Below are 18,058 nucleotides of genomic sequence, written 5' to 3' on the forward strand. Positions count from 1 at the left end.
CCCCCCCCCCCCCACACACCGCACACGCGCACACACACACCGAGCACACACACAACACACACGAATGTGTGTCATGGTAGAACATGTTTTACTTCCATTTTGACCATAGAAGAAGTGAAATGTTGCTTTTATCTTCTGCGTCAACGAATGCCATCTGCGTCTTGTTACATTTGCCATTGTACTTCAATTTCTAAGTTTTCATTACTCTCTACACAACTCTTTTTCTCGTACAGTATGTCATCTTAGTTTTGCCACATTTTATGCTTATTTACGGGGGTGTGTGTGTGTGTCTGTGTGTGCGGTGTGTGTGTGTGTGTGCATGTGCGGTGTGTGTGTGGGGGGGGGGGTGTGTGTGTGTGTGTGTGTGTGTGGGGTGCGTGTGTGTGTCACAGTAGAACATATTTTACTTCCATTTTGAACATAAAAGAAGTGAGGTGTTACTTTTATCTTCTGCACCAACAAATGCCATCTGCGTTCTAAGTCTTTATTACTATCTACACAACCCTTTTTCTCGCGCAGCATGTCACCTTAGTTTTGCCATATTTTATGCTTATTTAAAGGTGTGTGTGTGTGCGGTTTGTGTGTGTATGTGTATGTGTGTGTGTGGGGTATGTGTGTGCGTGTGCGGTGTGTGTGCGTGTGCGGTGCGTGTGTGTGTCAAAGTAGAACATATTTTACTTCGATTTTAAACATAGAAGAAGTGAAGTGTTACTTTTATCTTCTGCGCCAACGAATGCCATCTACGTCTTGTTACATTTGTCATTGTACTTCAATTTCTCAGTCTTTATTACTATCTACACAACCCTTTTTCTTGTGCAGGATGTCACCTTAGTTTCGCCACATTTTATGCTTATTTACGGGTGTGAGTGTGTGTGCGTGTGCGGTGTGTGTGTGTGTGTGTGTGTGTGTGTGTGTCTGTGTGTGGGGTGTGTGTCTGTGTGTGCGTGTGCGGTGTGTGTGTCTGAGTGTGTGTGTGTATGCGGTGTGTGTGTGTGTGTGTGTGGTGGGTGTGTGTGTGTTTAGCTTTAGTTAGTCCCTCCACCTCTACTCTTTTAGCTAGTCCCAGCTTTAGTTTAGGAGGCAAACATGAATGATAAATAGTGAAGAAGAGACCAAAGCATATATAGACTGTAAAGCACAACACAGAAAGCAGCAACACTGCAAATTACTGGACATAATGCGTAGAAAACAATGTGTCAGGGAATCATCAACTTTAAACAGTCTATCTTTACATGTCACCTTGACGGGCAACCCACTAGCTACGGAAGCAACACAAAATAATCTGAAAGTAAGGTTAACATTTGATAGCAAACCATACATGAAAGATTGTATGTGATCACTGCAAGGAAAATTTAAATTTTCCAACATGCTATAAGGAAAAGCAAATTGGAAGAAGGATATAATGAATGACTAATGGTGAACACCAAATAAAGGTCCAGATGAACTAACCATGCCCATGAGCATGTTCCTTCTCCACAAGGTCTGACAAATACTCTGTGCCAACAATTTGGCCATCCTTATTCAAGCGAAGCTGCAGAAAAAACATAACAGTAAAATCACATAAAAAACATGCCATCATCACAAGCATTCATAGACGTGCAGGGTGGAGACATAAATGGAAGATAACTTTTATAAAATCACAGCCCTATCTGGTTATCAACCTTTGCGTCCATATTACAGAGAAATTGTGGTCAAGTCAGCTGGAAATGAAACAGAAAAGTTGCGACAAATATATATCAAGTAATAGACAAATGAGAACCCGAACCTTCCAGATATTTGTATCAAGATCAACTTCATGTTTCCCAGACATATCGATTGCATCCACGCTTAGAACTGCAAGAACCCCATATATTATAAATAACATACAGAAAGTGTAATACAAACCAGGCATGGGTTTTAGGAGTGCATCAATGCAACATTTCTTCCTGGAGGACTGACAAGGAGAAGAGAATTGAAAATAGAGTTTAAAAAGGCTGACCGTCACAAGGCAAAGATGGGAACGTCATATTTATATGGATCGGAAGTGTTTCGCCACGTTTTAAGTCAACTGCCATCTGCCGAGGTGTAATATGTCATACTAAACCCTTGTTCAGTAAAACGTAGAATTGAAAAGAAAACAACTGAAAAGATTCATGATGAAGAAAACTGACCTGGTGTACAGTATATGTTGAAAGATAATAAGTCAACTCGTGCAAGAACAAAGTTGCCATGATAATTAGTCCAACAATGGAAACTGACAATTTACATGAAAAGACTTTAAGTTAGTGGCACATCCATCATTCCTTTCTCAAGAAGCAACTTCACAACCATTATTGCGTGCATTGAGATTTTGACCCGACAAGATAACAGAATAGTTGAATGTTTGTAAAAATTAGATTATCATATTTTTCAACTAAAACTACTTATGATTGGGAATGACCATATTTATGGCTCTCCAATATCAGATAAAACAATAACTTTCAGGTGTTTCTTTGCTAATCTCTTTACGTGTCTTTATTGAAATAAAATGAAGTCTATTAGGAAATGGAAAAAGAGCATGAAATTTTGAAATGGAAAATCAAGCACATAACATCCCAGGCCCTAAGTTGACCGAAAGGATCCCCAAGTATGGCCGGATCAATATACTACATGGTTTTCCGATTCAAACTGCACGAAAAGAAGATTGGTTCATTGCTCCAGCTAATAAATGTTCCTTTTCTCCCATAAGTGTGATACCACAGAATGTTACAAAACCTCACAAAACACAATTAGAACACACAGTCAAAACTTTAATTTGCCAATTCCCCTGAACACAAATCCCATATTGCGGTGGCATACACCGCTTGCGGTGAATCTTTCCTCATTGGTTCTGGATTAGGAATATCAGATAGCTCTTATTGCTCAATGCTCATTTTACAGCGGGAAAACATTGAAACTAGCACAGATGGTGAAAAGCTGGAAAAGACATATTAACGATCAACAAAACAGGAAAGCGAAAAAATTAATCAGAAAAACAAAAAACAAAAATAAAAGTACCGATAGCGCCAGATTTTGTTTTCTGCAGCAAATGCTCTTCAGCGCGCGGAAACGCATCGAGGCTTTTAAGTGCTTGTTTCAAATTACCCATCTTTTCTCCTTTCCTTCCTATTCGTTTTGTAAACTCAATCTCCCCCCAAATCAAACAACCATAAAACCACCTGCCTACTCCCAATATCAAAATAAAATAAAAAGGACGAATTCAGCAAACGCAGATGCAATCCTACTCTGGGGCTAGACGATTCTGAAATTGAAACTAAAATTCACTCTGAATCTTCGGATACATGTCCGAGTAACGCAAGAGAGAAATAGCGAAATCACCTTCCGTCAGCGAGAAAGAAGCTTCTGAAATTTCCGCCTGCAATAAGAAATTAGAGAGAACAACAAAACTTGGCGGGCCGAAGAGGACGGATCAGCGAGTCCAGTTTCTTCAGAAGGGACCTAGCCCAATAACTACAACACAAGGCTGTGTTTGGATATTTTAATCAATTTTAAGTGTTAATTTATACTAATATAAAAAATAAAAGTCTTTTTTCACTCACCCACCACCATACTATTTTTTTTTTATGTGTTCATAATACCTCTAAATTAGTTTTATTTTTTTATTTATTTATTCTTCATAAACTATGATGTTGGTTTATATATTATATTTTAAAATATAAAATATGTTTTAATTTATATAAATAATTAAATATATTCAATACAACATTAAATTAACTAATATTATTTAGGAAAAAGTATCATGTAAATTTATTTATTATAATTTATATAAATAATATAATTTTAAAATATATTCAACACAAAAACAAATTAACTAATAATATTTTTGGAAAAAAATCATGCATTCATATAAATATTAAAAAAAATCATAAATATTTGATATTTCATATATAAAAAATATACAATAATTTAATTTGATATAATAATATTTTTTACATATAAATATTTCGTGAATACTAATTATTTAGTATTATAATATTTTTCAATAAAATATGAAAAAAAATAAAGAATTAATCAAATCAATAAAGAGGGAATAATGGTATAAGATAAGGGTAATTTTGTCGATTCAAAATGGTTAAAGGCTAAAAATAGATCAAAATGGTATCCTACTCCGGTTCCTAGCACGTGTAAGCAACTTTCTAATTTTTTTAATAGAAAATATATTTTTTTGCAGGATTTATAATTATAAAAAAATCTTTTTAAACTATTTATTTAACACAGTTAAAATTTTTAGCAATTTTCGAATAATATATGGGGTATTATGCAATTTTCTCTATAAGCAATAAACCTTGAAATAGTAGTAAGTAACGGCAAATTGCAGCAACTTTGATGTTAGGGTGGCACAGTGACCGGTGCAAGTCCGTGCAAAATGTTCGATTTGGTAGACCCCACCACCCAACCCCACAGCATCACACACACTGCTTTAAATTGGACAAAACAATAAACACTTGTGAGTTGTGACTTCCCACATCACCCACCAACCCCATCCCACTAAGATCCCAACCAACACAGCTGAGCGGCTGGCGGGAATGGCGGCAATGGCTCTCCGAAGGCTCTCCTCTCTTCGTCCTGTCTCCACCTCCTATTCGCTTCGTTATATGGTTTGTTTTTTGTGTAGATATCTGTTGATTTGTGTTGTTAGCGTCTATGTTATGGAGTATGTTTGTTGTGTTGATATTCGGTTTTTGGTGTTTCCTGTGGACAGTCTTCATTCGCGAATCAAGCTGTTAGCCAGAAGGACAGTTCCAGAATTACTGTAATAATTTCTCTCGGTTTTGCGTTGCTTTTTGAGATTGATGGAATTATCTGCAAATTGTTGGATCTCGGTTTCAAGTTGAGTTTTCACTTCGCAGTGGACGAGACAATTGAATGCGCCGCTGGAAGAGGTAGATCCGGAGATTGCTGACATCATAGAGCTTGAGAAGGCAAGGCAATGGAAGGTAAATTTGCGTTCGGTTTCTATGGAATGATTTGAATGTTTCTGTATGTCATGGAGAGTTTGGATTGAGATAGTTATGTGTTTAGGGACTGGAACTCATACCGTCGGAAAATTTCACATCATTGTCGGTGATGGAAGCGGTTGGATCAGTTATGACTAATAAATACAGTGAAGGTTACCCTGGCGCGAGATACTATGGAGGAAATGAGTATGACTTGTTGCTTTATCACGTTGCGGTAGTTAGATTTTAGCGTAGTAGCATTTTATTTAAGCAAGTACAAACTCTTTTGTATATGCTTGTTGTTCTATAATATGCTAGACGCCTGTCATCTTATCCTACTTATGGAATACCATTCATCTTGGTTGATTTTCATTAATCTTACAACATCATATTGATTGATTTTATGACCTCAACCTTCATTTGTATTTCACCATTGTTTGTTGCGCCAATACAAAAATGTGTGGTGTTGAAAAGGTATGAGCACTAGAATCACTTTTGGAAAGTGCTTTTCTTTCTAAAATTATTTAACAAATTATTTGGTGTGGCAGAATGCTTCCAATGTTCTGGAATTGGTTTCTCTGATGTAATATCAACTTTGAATTGGTTGCATGGTAGAATTGCTTTCATGAGTGGAAGACGAATGTCTATGTCTTTAATGATTATGATTGTGGTTTGGATTTCTCTGTGTCTAGGTACATTGACATGGCAGAGTCATTGTGTCAGAAGCGTGCCTTAGAGACTTTCAAATTGGATCCTGAAAAATGGGGAGGTGAGCACTTTCCAATTTGGATAGGATACAATTGAACAAATTCTATATTTTAGACTTATGAGTCATCCTGAATTGTCCAGTTACTGACAAAACATTACTTCGCACCTATTTTCGGTTGTTATAGTGGAATAGTGAGAGAGATTCTGGACATTGGATTCCTATGTTTTTCTATTTCCTATTCATCGTTTGGCCATTTCAAGTATGAAATTCTTGTGAAAGGTTAACAAATCTTATGGTGTGTGACATTTTGTACGTGCTTAAAGTAATTTTTATATAATGAAATATATTCCCCTTTTTCCTTTATTTCTTCCCATGAGCAACGCATCAAAAGTCCCACCTACTTTATGTATGTCAGTGAATGTACAGTCACTTTCTGGATCCCCTGCCAATTTTCAAGTGTATACCGCGCTGCTGAAACCTCATGAAAGGATCATGGCACTTGATCTTCCTCACGGTGGTCATCTTTCACATGGTTATCAGGTGCATCCAACGTAACTCACGGAAACTACTTATGCATTTCTCTTTTTAGTTTTTTTATGTGTGTTAAGTCATTGTTTTAGTTTCTAAATTTGTTGGACGGCTGTGTTGCAGACTGATACAAAAAAGATCAGTGCGGTGTCTATATTTTTTGAGACAATGCCTTACAGACTGGACGAAAGCACTGGCTATATTGACTATGATCAGGTACTAAAATTTGATTTTCTAGAAGTTAGTCGTAGCTGTGTGAAGGGTTTTGTAACTCAGTTATTTTTGAATGAAAATGTTTGAATTCTCATTTCCATCTTTGGTTATAACTGTTTCTAAGGGCAAGTACTATATATGAGAAGCCAGAACTAGGTTTCATGTAAACTTTCTTGTAGTACATTATTTCCAAGGTGCCTGCTGGTCCACATTTTATATAATTGGGGACCTGAAATCCTCTTTACTCTGTGCATGTTGTGGCAGCCAATTAAAGATTCATCGTTTGTTATCGTAACGGCCCCTGTTGTTGATGTTGGCATCATTATTCTTATTGTTCTTGTCCTTCTTCTCTTGTTGGGTGAAGGCAGGGAGCAAGTTATTAGTTAAAATCGTTCCTGTAATTACTAAGTGGCAGTGTTTTATATTAACACCATTGGTACTTGTGAAAAAGTTAGCTTAGAGGCTCCTGCATCCTGTAATTAATGCTTTACACTCTGTATTTTATTGCCGCCTTGTGTTTCTGTACGTTGAGAGAATAGGATAATTTGGCTATTAACAATCCTAAGATGGACATTATTCATAACTACTACTTAAATAATTTCTGAGAGTTCAGAGAACTACTAAGTTATAGTGCTGCTTGGCATAATAAGCTTTTGACTATTGTCATAATGTTGCGAATCTGGAGAACTTATTGTTTCTCCACTTCCCAAATATTGTGCCATTATATAGCGTCAATATCATACTATTATTTTGGAGGTGAGCAAGGTGGAGAAGTTTATTGCTTAGAAACTTTTGTATTATGAACCAAATCTTGACGACCGGTATGCCGATTTGTTTTATTTTCACTATTCTTCTAATTCTGTGGGCTTCATAATTAAGAAAGAGAAAAGCATTTCACTCTTTTTATGGCTAATTGTCCTATTTGCTTCTTTGCTGAATCTTCCCTTCTCTCACACTAAAATGCACAGAATATTTGGTACACCCTTTTCCTGCCGCTGTATGTGAAAAGCAATTAACCCTGATAAGTTATGCCTAATGATCAATTTCTTTCATGATTGAAACTTTAGATGAGTTGTGTAAATAGCTGAATACATATGATATATTTTCTATTTCCATTACTCCCAGCTATACATTTCAAGGGCTCTGTGAATATAATTTTGATTTGGTTTTCATTGGTGGTATGCTGTTTGGATGGTAGAACGAGATAGTTCTTCCTTCTCTACTTCATTTTCCTTTTGAGTCTATCCGCCGTGTATGAAGAGTAATTAATTTGTGTCCTTGCAGCTGGAAAAGAGTGCAGTGCTCTTCAGGCCAAAATTGATTGTTGCTGGTGCAAGTGCTTATGCTCGCCTATATGATTATGCACGGATTCGCAAGGTAATCTTAATAGACAATCCTGTGGCTTCATAATTAACACTAAATTATCTCTTACTTACCTTACCATACAATAGTATATCTTCATATTACATCATTCATTTTTATAATGGATTTGGCAGGTATGCGACAAGCAAAAAGCCATCTTGTTAGCAGACATGGCACACATTAGTGGGTTGGTTGCTGCTGGTGTCATCCCATCACCATTTGAGCATGCAGATGTTGTTACAACCACCACACACAAATCACTACGTGGGCCACGTGGAGCAATGATCTTTTTCAGGAAGGGAGTAAAAGAGATCAATAAACAAGGAAAAGAAGTGAGTTTGTAACAGCATTCTTGATACTGTTTGACTGTTTATTCAAATTGTCCTTTATGTCTCTCTGCACCTGTTGCCATGTGCCTTCCCTTGCAAATTCATGTCGGGATTATGCCTATGTTGTCCTGCATGGTTTGTGGGAAGACATTTGCAACTGATTTATAAGTGGTGAAGTGGACTCTTCTAGCAACTTAGGTTAATCATTTTTACATAAAGAGCATGAATGAGAAGTAGTTGCTGGTAGATGCCTTGATGCAGAGTCTTATCCATGGGTCCCCACCCCAAGGACCTAAGGCAAGATAAATCAAATTGGGAAGTGTCCATCTGTAGCAGAAATAAGTATGGTGCTTTTCATTAGGTTAGTACTGCTTCAAGTTTAAAGGTACAGAGTTTTTAAATTTGACTTCCATCTATCAGGTTATGTATGACTACGAAGACAAAATTAATCAAGCTGTGTTTCCTGGACTTCAAGGTGGACCCCACAATCACACAATAACTGCCTTGGCAGTCGCACTAAAACAGGTTAATGTTCATGTCAGATTGAATTTTCCTAGAGAAAACGTTAATGCAGACCTAGCTGGATTAGTTTTTCATGATTTTTGTAATTGCAGGCTATGACACCAGAATACAAAGCATACCAAGAGCAAGTCCTCAGTAATTGCTCAAAGTTCGCAGAGGTAATACCTTGGATACTCTGAACATACTGAACTTTCAGTTTGTGCAATCTAGCCTACCACCACCTGCTAATATTTGTTAATAATCCCAGCTAGCTCTTTTCATCTTATGTTTTAATATTGTTTTCCAATCGCAATTTTAATTTGCGTTGCAGACTTTGTTAGAGAAAGGCTATGACCTTGTATCTGGAGGAACAGAGAACCATCTCGTCTTAGTGAATTTAAGAGACAAGGTAGAACCTCAGTTTTTGTCTTTTACAGGTGACCAGTTTGTATTTTCTCCTGCTTTCCGACCAACCATTATATGATCTAAATAGTAGACAATCTTACTTAGGTAGTAAACCAGAAAACTTAATAACGGGAGCAATTGTACATTATGTCCTTTTGTTAATCAACTACATCATAGAGATCTTAAAGATTACCAGAAAGAAAAAATGCAATGACTATTAGTTTCTGGTCATATCTCTTTCTCTTTTTCTTTTCTTCCCCTAAATTCTAAATCTGAGTGGAGCATAAATGTCTTTGCACATGTAAATTACCTGTTCGTCATTTTGCAGGGTATTGATGGATCTAGAGTTGAAAAAGTTTTGGAGGCCGTTCATATAGCAGCAAATAAAAATACCGTTCCTGGGGATGTGTCTGCCATGGTTCCTGGAGGCATTCGTATGGGTAAGCCCTTCCCTTGTAGTTATCTTGAATCTTTCAGTTTTATTACTTAATTCTTGATTCTACACTATTCAATAGGAACCCCTGCTCTCACATCAAGAGGATTCGTGGAAGAAGATTTTGTGAAAGTTGCAGAGTTTTTTGATGCAGCTGTAAAGTTGGCCCTAAGGATAAAGGCTGACACAAATGGTATTTAATTCAATTAATGTTTTGCTTTTTTCCATGCTCTCTCGAAAATGACATGCATATCCATCCTAATGATTAGTAACCGGAAATTTGTATTTCATCTAGTTTTATTCTTATGAAATCGTCGGTTGCAATTATCAGGAACAAAATTGAAGGACTTCGTTACTGCTATGAAGTCAGACGCCCATCAATCTGCAATGTCAAGGTTGCGCATTGAGGTAGAGGAATACGCAAAACAATTTCCCACTATTGGTTTTGAAAAAGAGACAATGAAGTACAAGGATTAAGGCCTAGCCTCGTACTCCACGAGGTAATGCATAATTGTTAATGGCTTTTAGTTCATTACTTTGACTCTGAACATCAATTAACATATTGATTCTTTCTGCGTTTCATTCAAAATGATTAATGCTCCATTTGGATGGAACGATTTGGATTTGATAGATGGATTTGAAATCCATCACAACACCATAAAAAATAGTTCAAAATATGAGATCAAGGATTTCAATTTTTTCCTGACATCGAAATCATCCAAACAAGTTAAAGTGGTCTATGATTATATTATGAATGCAAATTTCTTAGTTCCATATTTGTCAGTCGAAACACAACATAGTAGAGTAAAACGACACCGTTGGAGCTTTGTTGGAAACTAATGTTCTGATACTTGATGCAGGTGTACTTGGCGTTGATACACCAGAGAAAAGTGGTTCGAATAGAACACACGAAGTTATCCAAACGGTGTCATCATTTCAATTTCCATTTTACTGCTCAAGTTGTAAATTAAATACTATCGATTAAAACCAAGCATCACTTACTTTATTTATTTGAGGAAGTCTTTCTGGAAAAAGGATCACGGTTCTGCTTGCTTTCTTACCAGAGAAATATTTAAAAATGTCTGTGGATTGAATATGGTGGACGCACATTGCCGAGCAAGAACAGGACAAATCCGCCAATGGTTATGGCCTTTGGAGATAATGTTTTATTGACCCATGGGCTAATATTTACCCTGCAGAAGATTAATTTGAGGTTGTGTTTGGATTAATAAAAATTAAATAACTAGGAAGTTAAGAGTTGTTTGAAGTGATTAAATTCAATATCAGGTCAAGATATGAATAAATTATACATGCTGCCTTGAAATTAATAGTCGAATAACGATTTCGCTTTTATGACAATCCAGAGAATATGTATTAAATAATTATTTAATTTGTAAAAAATATTTATAATTTTTCCGACAACAATAAATATTTATAATTATGATAAATTTTAAAAAGTCTATTATAATTAACCTTTTCATTTAAACTTATTTTTTGATACAAAACCTAACATGAATTTTTGAACGGATCATGAGCTGAAGGAACTTTTGGGCTCGATTGAGTACAGTACAAAACGACGTTAGATTCTGATCTACATGTTTGATTGTATAAGATAGTATTAGTATTGGCCCTCATGCAGTTTGCTTTAGTTGCTCTATCTAATGTTAGTCTAAAAAGCAATTCTAGGAATGAATGTTTGCAGTTGCTATGAGCCGAAATTAAATAAACTAATTGTAGGATTGACGACAAATATCATACTGAAATCATATTACAAGCTAAAAATATATAATTACACCATGATATAAAAAACTATATGACACAAAAAATAAGATTAACACTCAACAAACTAACAAAGATATATTTGAATTTAAGTTTTACGTGTCAGCCATATTCTCTATAGCTGATTTATTATCATAGAAAAATCAAAAGTTTAATTATGTAGAAATAAAAAAAAATGTATGTTTAGACTTGTGTGTAGAGTATGTTTTCTATGATAAATTTATTATCATACAAATAAAAACCTAATTACATATTAATCAAGAACTTATGATTAGGGAGGGATGAGTTAAAATTTCTTTTATTGAGCAAAGACAGACAAAAATCAGCTGAAACTTAGAAGTAATCATAGGTCGGAATGCAACAAAACATCTGTATTCGCTAATGACACCTTTTACACGGCTTAAGACAGCTGTTGACAATAGGTCTACGCTCTGTAGTATCATTACATCCGCACTCCCTTCCCATAATTACCGCCGTAAAACGACCGGCGAGGGAGGTGGAGCTTCGCCGCCGCCGTGTCCGTACTATAAATCATCTACAGATATGTGAAAGTATAAACAATAATTAAGATGAAGAATCTGTTTGTCAAAAAGGTATTAGTATAAAACCCATTTTCCACTCAGTAGTGGGCTGGAACTCCATTTTTCAACTACTCTGATTTTCTTGCTTTATCCCTCTTCCTACTTTACCAAACCTAATCCTCTCCTTGAACCCCACTTTAAATATCTCCCATTGGCCTCTAAATTTTTATTGTTTGTTGAACCATTCTCCTGCGATTCGGGTAGTTGTCGCTCTTGTCCCTCTCATGCCCGTAGGAATTGGTTAACTATAAAGAATTTCAGTGGATAGAGTTGTTTATTTTTGAGCTAAAATCAGCTGGTTTTCTTGTTGTGTCGAAGAAGATGTGCCTTTGATTTGAGCAGTAAATGGTGGGGAAGTGGTGATTGAAGAAAGGGCGAAAATGGTGGTGCGGAAAGTGGGGAAGTATGAGGTGGGGAGGACAATAGGGGAAGGGACATTTGCGAAAGTGAAGTTCGCTCAGAATACTGAGACTGGGGAGAGCGTTGCCATGAAAGTCCTCGATCGCTCCACCATAATCAAGCACAAGATGGTTGATCAGGTTGGTTTCTGATTCCTTTATGCTTTCATTTGATTGTTTGCCTGTTCATGAGATTTGAATTTTCTGGAGTTGGTTGGAGGGATTCCTGGAAAACATGAGTATGTTGTACTCTGAATTGTGTTTTTTTTGTTCTTTTCCTGAATTTGAGATTGGCAGGAAAGAATGGAGCCCATGTAATATGAATCTATGATGGGAAGCGGGTGCGTTCAAGTTGAGCTAAACAAAGAAGTTTACATGGGAGTTGTTTCTTTGATAATCTATGTTTTTCTTTTTGGTCATTTTATGATTCTTCGCATATCCTTGCTGAGGATAAGAAAATTTGGGAGTTCGAAGTTTTAATTAACTGATGAAATGAGGGTTTTGAATGCATAGGATATCTTTATCTTAGGATTTGGGATCTCTTTATGTTAAAAGTTCTTGACGAAGATCATTAGATGAGGTTCAAGATTATAATTAAATTTGGTTGTCCAGAGCAACATGATTTTGGTGACTCACAGAGACCTTCCAGAATTCGCCTGAAAATTGTCTATTTGCTCACGGGCCAAAGATTATCTGTATTGCAGTTGCAATCATTTTAGTGATTCATATTTCTTGGATAACTTGTTTTGTTATTCTTGCAGATAAAAAGGGAGATATCTATAATGAAGCGTGTTAGACACCCTTATGTTGTTCGTTTACATGAGGTATGGCTCAAGATCAGTAGTATAAGCTTTATATGATTCTATGGGAAGGGGAAGAAAAGGGAGTTGAACTTTTCTTGGTGATGTTTATTCTGAGCTGCTTTGCAAATTAACTGGATTTCGCCCAATTAGGTTATAGCAAGTCGCACGAAGATCTATATCATATTGGAATTTATCACAGGTGGAGAATTGTTTGATAAAATAGTGAGTTTCTTTGCCCAAATACTTTGCATTTCGGGAAAGATTTAATTCTGGAACACTCAGAGCTGATGTAGTTGGTATGTGTAATGTGTTATATACTATCTCTTGCAGGTTCACCATGGGCGACTTAGTGAATCTGAATCTAGAAGATACTTCCAGCAGCTTATTGATGGTGTGGATTATTGCCACAGTAAGGGAGTCTATCATAGAGACTTAAAGGTGTTCCTTGGAGAGTCATTAAGGGGAAAAAGAAAAAGAAAACCTTATAATTATTTTTCCAAAACCGGATATTTAATCTAATTACTTTCTTGCAGCCTGAAAATCTACTACTTGATTCCCTAGGAAATCTTAAAATCTCTGATTTCGGGCTAAGTGCATTGCCTGCAGAAGTAAGACTCTGGTTAAGGTTCTCATAATTGTACTCTGATAGAAGTTGGTGCTTACAGTAACTTTTGTGTACAGGGAGTCAGCCTTCTCCGTACAACCTGTGGTACTCCTAATTATGTTGCACCGGAGGTAGCTTATATAAAGTGTTTTATCTGTGAAATTTAATATCTGTACATTCAGATGAAGATGTCATTCGTTTTTGTTTTGGCGGTTGAAATTCAGGTTCTTAGTCATAAAGGCTACAACGGTGCTTTGGCAGATATCTGGTCATGTGGGGTTATCCTTTATGTTCTGATGGCTGGTTATCTGCCATTTGATGAAATTGATCTAACAACATTGTATGGGAAGGTATTCAAGCAAAACCCTAGACATTAGTTAACACTTACACATCTTTATGGGTAGCTATTGTTGCGTACATGTGTAAATTGAAGTTCCACGAAGCACATACACAACTGTTTAGGGCTCACAATATTATCTATTGTATATATGAAATTAATCGGACTAATACTATCACGTTACATCTGCAGATTGAGAATGCAGAATTTTCATGCCCATCCTGGTTCCCAGTTGGAGCAAGATCCTTGATACATAGAATTTTAGACCCAAATCCTGAAACAGTTAAGTATTTGTTTGTTTTTTTTGTCAAAAAGAAGAAAAAGTATTTGTCCTTTGAATGTGGATAGAAATGTTTCAGCTTTTCTTTCTTTCTTCTTCTTTGTTTCCCCCTCCATCATACCAATTTAATGCAGTAACATAAATATTATTAGAAGTGTTGTCATGGTGAACCCTTTTTTGTTAACACAGTCATTTCACAGGTTACCGATTCTTTTTTTAGGCATTGACATGATAACTTGTGCATCCACGGTGTACTGAGCTGGACAACTTTATGTGGTAGTTTAGCTTCAAACCTATATTCACTAGAGGCTGATGCTTCAAGGTATCATTAAGAATCATAAAAGGGAAGTATCAAAAGAAAAACTTAGGTTGTTTAACAGAACTTGCCATATTTTCAGGAGGATTTGGAAACAACAGAAGTTTTGTGCCTATGCTAGAAGGCTTTTATTGGGAATTGAATTTCATGCTTAACCATGAAATTTGCTTTGTTCTCTTTGAATTTTATGGTTGTTGGTGCTAAACTCTTTGCCTATTGGGAACAATCTTGTGCAGCGTATTCGGATAGAAGAAATCAGAAATGATGAGTGGTTTAAAAAGAATTATAGTCCCGTCAGACTTCCTGAAACTGAAGACATTGATTTGGATGATGTTAATGCTGCTTTTGATGATCCAGAGGTCAGTAACTCTATTTTAGACGATGATTATATTGACAATGCACCAAGGAAAACATCTTCTTTCATTTTGTATAAAGGGAAATGTTAGTAAACATTTTTCACCATACCTGCTAGATTCAACATGCACCAGAGGTTCAAAAGTTCATACCTAGCTTGGGCAATTGAAAAATGTTAGGGATTTGGTTTCAAATTAATTCCTTGTAAATCCCCGAAATTGCTATGTGAATTTCAAATAATTTCTTGGATGATATGCAGAATTCTATAACTATATGCAAGGTTAACTTAGGTGTTGGGACTTGGTTTCGACGTGATTGTTGGTTTTCATTATCAAGAATGATTTACCAGAACTGGAAACATTCACATGGTCAGTTGTTTGTTTCACCAACCATCATTAACCTGGCAAGGAAAGTAAAATGAGTGCCCTATTTAGGGTATTGCTAATGATGCTGTGATTTCTCTGGCTTGATGACATGGTTTGGATTGTACCACAGAAAATGTGAAATTTTTTTTTGATAGCATGATTCTTTGTCTGTGGCAGAACCAAGCCAAAAATATAGACTTTCTTGTGTGCAAGTATGCAAAGGGCCTGAAGTTCTGTTATGAGATGAAGGCTATATCTGGATTTTTTTTTTCAAATAAGGGCTTCTTATGTGCACTAATCATAATGTTTCTTTTACAATCTTTTGAGAGCTTTGCTTCCTCAAGAACCATAAGTTATTGTTTCTATGATATTTGCATATGTTCTCTTTCTTAAGATCTTCCGTACAATATTATGTTGTAGGAAGAACTGCCTACTGAGCAATGTGGAAGTGATGATATGGGGCCTCTGGTTCTGAATGCATTTGATTTGATTATTCTTTCTCAAGGATTAAATCTTTCAGCATTGTTCGATCGCAGGAAGGTAATATGGTTGTTGTCTTTGTTCTAATTCTTGAAGCAAAACTATATCTGTTAAAACTTTGCATATGCAATAGAATATATTTCAGAGAATTTCTGTATCTGTTACACATTTTGCTTTGCTTATATTGCACTTGAAAGCACATTTCTGTGCAGCCATTTTGGCAATCTTGTAGTTTCTGACAAGTTTCTACTTGATATATTGCCTCCCTTGACCAGGATTCTCTGAAACATCAAACACGGTTTGTTTCACAAAGACCTGCAAAGGTTGTCTTATCAAGTATGGAAGTCGTTGCGCAGTCAATGGGTTTCAAGACGCACATTCGTAATTATAAGGTGTACCCAGTTGAAATTTATAAGTATTGAATTTTATTATTTTCTATAAACTACATTTTATTGCATTGTATAGTATATGTATTCAATCGGATCCGCTATCAGTTAAGTAATTTTTTGCTTCTTGGATTAGACGGTGTTTGGCTAAGCTTATTTATAAAATTTTATATTTTCGTACATCTTATATTCAGTGTGACATCTTCTTTTTTTTTAAAAAAATATCTATTCTACTGTTTATATGTATAAAATAAGATCATGGAGTTTATAATATGTTACTAATGATACACCTTAATTAATTTGAAAAAAATTGAACTAACTTGATAAAATTTTGAACATAAGTTGTAAATTACTTACTTTTTCTCAAGGAGCTCTTAACATCTTATTTTTGAATCTTATAAGTTCTTTTTCTAAAAAAAATTATTAAACATTTTGTAATATCTAGTGAGTTCAAAAACATCTTATGAGAGAATTTACAAGCTCACTCAACTACCCTCTTTCTCAAATTACTGTGTTTGTAGATGAGGGTTGAAGGTCTTTCTGCAAACAGAACTTCACACTTCTCCGTGATCGTGGAGGTAAGATTACTCTCCCACTGGTTCCTCCCCCTTGTTATTTCTTCACCACTCTGAGAATTTCACCTTTTCTGAACAGATTTTTCAAGTTGCACCGACATTTATTATGGTTGACATCCAGAAAGCAGCTGGAGATGCTGAGGAATATCTCAAGGTTCATTTTCTTTCATCCTCTTCTGACTTCCTGTTTACTGTTAATGGACTAAATTCATGCGTTAGAATACATTGTTATTTTATGATATCATGTATCAAGAATCTGGCATTCTTACTTGCAGTTCTACAATAACTTCTGTAACAATCTTGATGATATCATCTGGAAGCCGCCAGATGAAATGCCCAAATCACGGATCGCCAAGACCAAGAGTAGAAAGAGATGATCTTACTGGTTCCTGTTTCTGTACAATATAAATGCTTTTGTCGTTGAGGCTGTCATCCCACAGTTGAGTTATGTGAGATTGAGTAACATGGACTAGTTCAATATTAACCGAATCTGCTTCTTTCTGCTGCTGATTTTACTCCTTAGCTTTCAGGACAGTAAGAACAGTCAAGATGAGGCTCGTTTTTGAGTAATTTTACTTATTGTTTCCTTTTGATGTAAGAGTTTCCCTCGCCTTGTCAAATGTGATGGCCTTTTCCCTTATTGATTGGCCTTGGTGTATTGAAAGTATACACAGCCGTTTAGCGGGAAAATCTAGCTTCGCTCAGTTTTGAATTATACATTTGTTATGCGATTGGTATATAGTTGAAAAGTACATGTAACACAACAGGTATAATTATACTCGATATGTGATTAATTTGGTTCGATCAAATCTGATCTTAAAATGAGTTTTTTGTTTAGCATATCATTTTGAAGACAACATGACGCAAAATATGGTTTGATTCCAAGTTGGAAGGCACGATGTTTTGGTGGACGTATCTTAGGTTTATTTTTCACTTTTCAATGTGTCAGTAAGTATGCTCGAATTAGAGTTGAAAAATAAATTAAACTATCACATTAGGTTGCATCTGGATTGAATTTATTTATATAATTCAAACTTTAAAGGATTTTTACATCCTTTCATTTTAATTTCGAAGTATGTTTTGTTGATTATTGATGGATTTAAATTTTTTTTTTTCAAATTGAGTTATTTGAATATTCTTTTAAATTTTTTTCATCAATTCAAATTCATCTATCCAAATGTTCCCATTTTCTTTTTGGTCCTATAATTTCCTGGGTTACAGTGAAGGGAAAAACCAAATATTTGAAAATAATAATAGTAATAAATCAAACCTTTTTGTTTATTCTACTTTCCAGGATAATACAACCAGATCATAAGCAAACACGGTTAGGAGAATGTTATTTATTTTCCACATTAATTTAATTTC

The 18,058-nt window shown here is 35.6% G+C and overlaps 3 protein-coding genes across 4 annotated transcripts in view; 2 read left to right on the plus strand and 1 right to left on the minus strand.

Moving 5' to 3' along the window:
- Nucleotides 1-3,480, minus strand: part of LOC105159051 (endoplasmic reticulum-Golgi intermediate compartment protein 3) — a 6,983-nt gene extending 3,503 nt beyond the window's left edge. The window contains exons 1-6 of one of the 2 annotated variants that reach the window (XM_011075985.2): nucleotides 3,337-3,480; nucleotides 3,016-3,180; nucleotides 2,151-2,233; nucleotides 1,979-2,054; nucleotides 1,766-1,833; nucleotides 1,450-1,531 (exon numbers count right to left, since the gene is read on the minus strand). In XM_011075985.2, coding sequence (XP_011074287.1) covers nucleotides 1,450-1,531; nucleotides 1,766-1,833; nucleotides 1,979-2,054; nucleotides 2,151-2,233; nucleotides 3,016-3,106 — 400 coding nt within the window. In that variant the 5' untranslated portion in view covers nucleotides 3,107-3,180; nucleotides 3,337-3,480. Of the gene's footprint in view, nucleotides 1-1,449; nucleotides 1,532-1,765; nucleotides 1,834-1,978; nucleotides 2,055-2,150; nucleotides 2,234-3,015 lie in introns of both variants that reach the window. The other variant, XM_011075984.2, reaches the window with a different exon arrangement.
- On the plus strand, nucleotides 4,461-10,445 carry LOC105159052 (serine hydroxymethyltransferase 2, mitochondrial). Its single transcript, XM_011075986.2, has 16 exons — nucleotides 4,461-4,616; nucleotides 4,721-4,771; nucleotides 4,869-4,955; nucleotides 5,041-5,162; nucleotides 5,648-5,724; nucleotides 6,080-6,204; nucleotides 6,316-6,408; nucleotides 7,690-7,782; nucleotides 7,902-8,099; nucleotides 8,517-8,621; nucleotides 8,711-8,776; nucleotides 8,929-9,006; nucleotides 9,331-9,442; nucleotides 9,518-9,628; nucleotides 9,767-9,935; nucleotides 10,296-10,445. Exons 1-15 carry the CDS (start codon nucleotides 4,545-4,547, stop codon nucleotides 9,910-9,912), a joined length of 1,536 nt encoding a protein of 511 aa, XP_011074288.1. The 5' UTR covers nucleotides 4,461-4,544; the 3' UTR covers nucleotides 9,913-9,935; nucleotides 10,296-10,445.
- On the plus strand, nucleotides 11,630-17,502 carry LOC105159053 (CBL-interacting serine/threonine-protein kinase 8). The gene is made up of 14 exons (XM_011075987.2): nucleotides 11,630-12,334; nucleotides 12,955-13,017; nucleotides 13,147-13,218; nucleotides 13,327-13,434; nucleotides 13,530-13,604; nucleotides 13,678-13,731; nucleotides 13,825-13,950; nucleotides 14,130-14,219; nucleotides 14,770-14,892; nucleotides 15,673-15,792; nucleotides 16,008-16,124; nucleotides 16,640-16,696; nucleotides 16,773-16,847; nucleotides 16,969-17,502. The coding sequence occupies exons 1-14, from the start codon at nucleotides 12,176-12,178 to the stop codon at nucleotides 17,068-17,070; spliced, it is 1,341 nt and encodes a 446-aa protein (XP_011074289.1). The 5' UTR covers nucleotides 11,630-12,175; the 3' UTR covers nucleotides 17,071-17,502.

The sequence above is a fragment of the Sesamum indicum genome, linkage group LG3 (genome assembly GCF_000512975.1).
Source record: "Sesamum indicum cultivar Zhongzhi No. 13 linkage group LG3, S_indicum_v1.0, whole genome shotgun sequence".
Lineage (NCBI taxonomy): Eukaryota > Viridiplantae > Streptophyta > Magnoliopsida > Lamiales > Pedaliaceae > Sesamum > Sesamum indicum.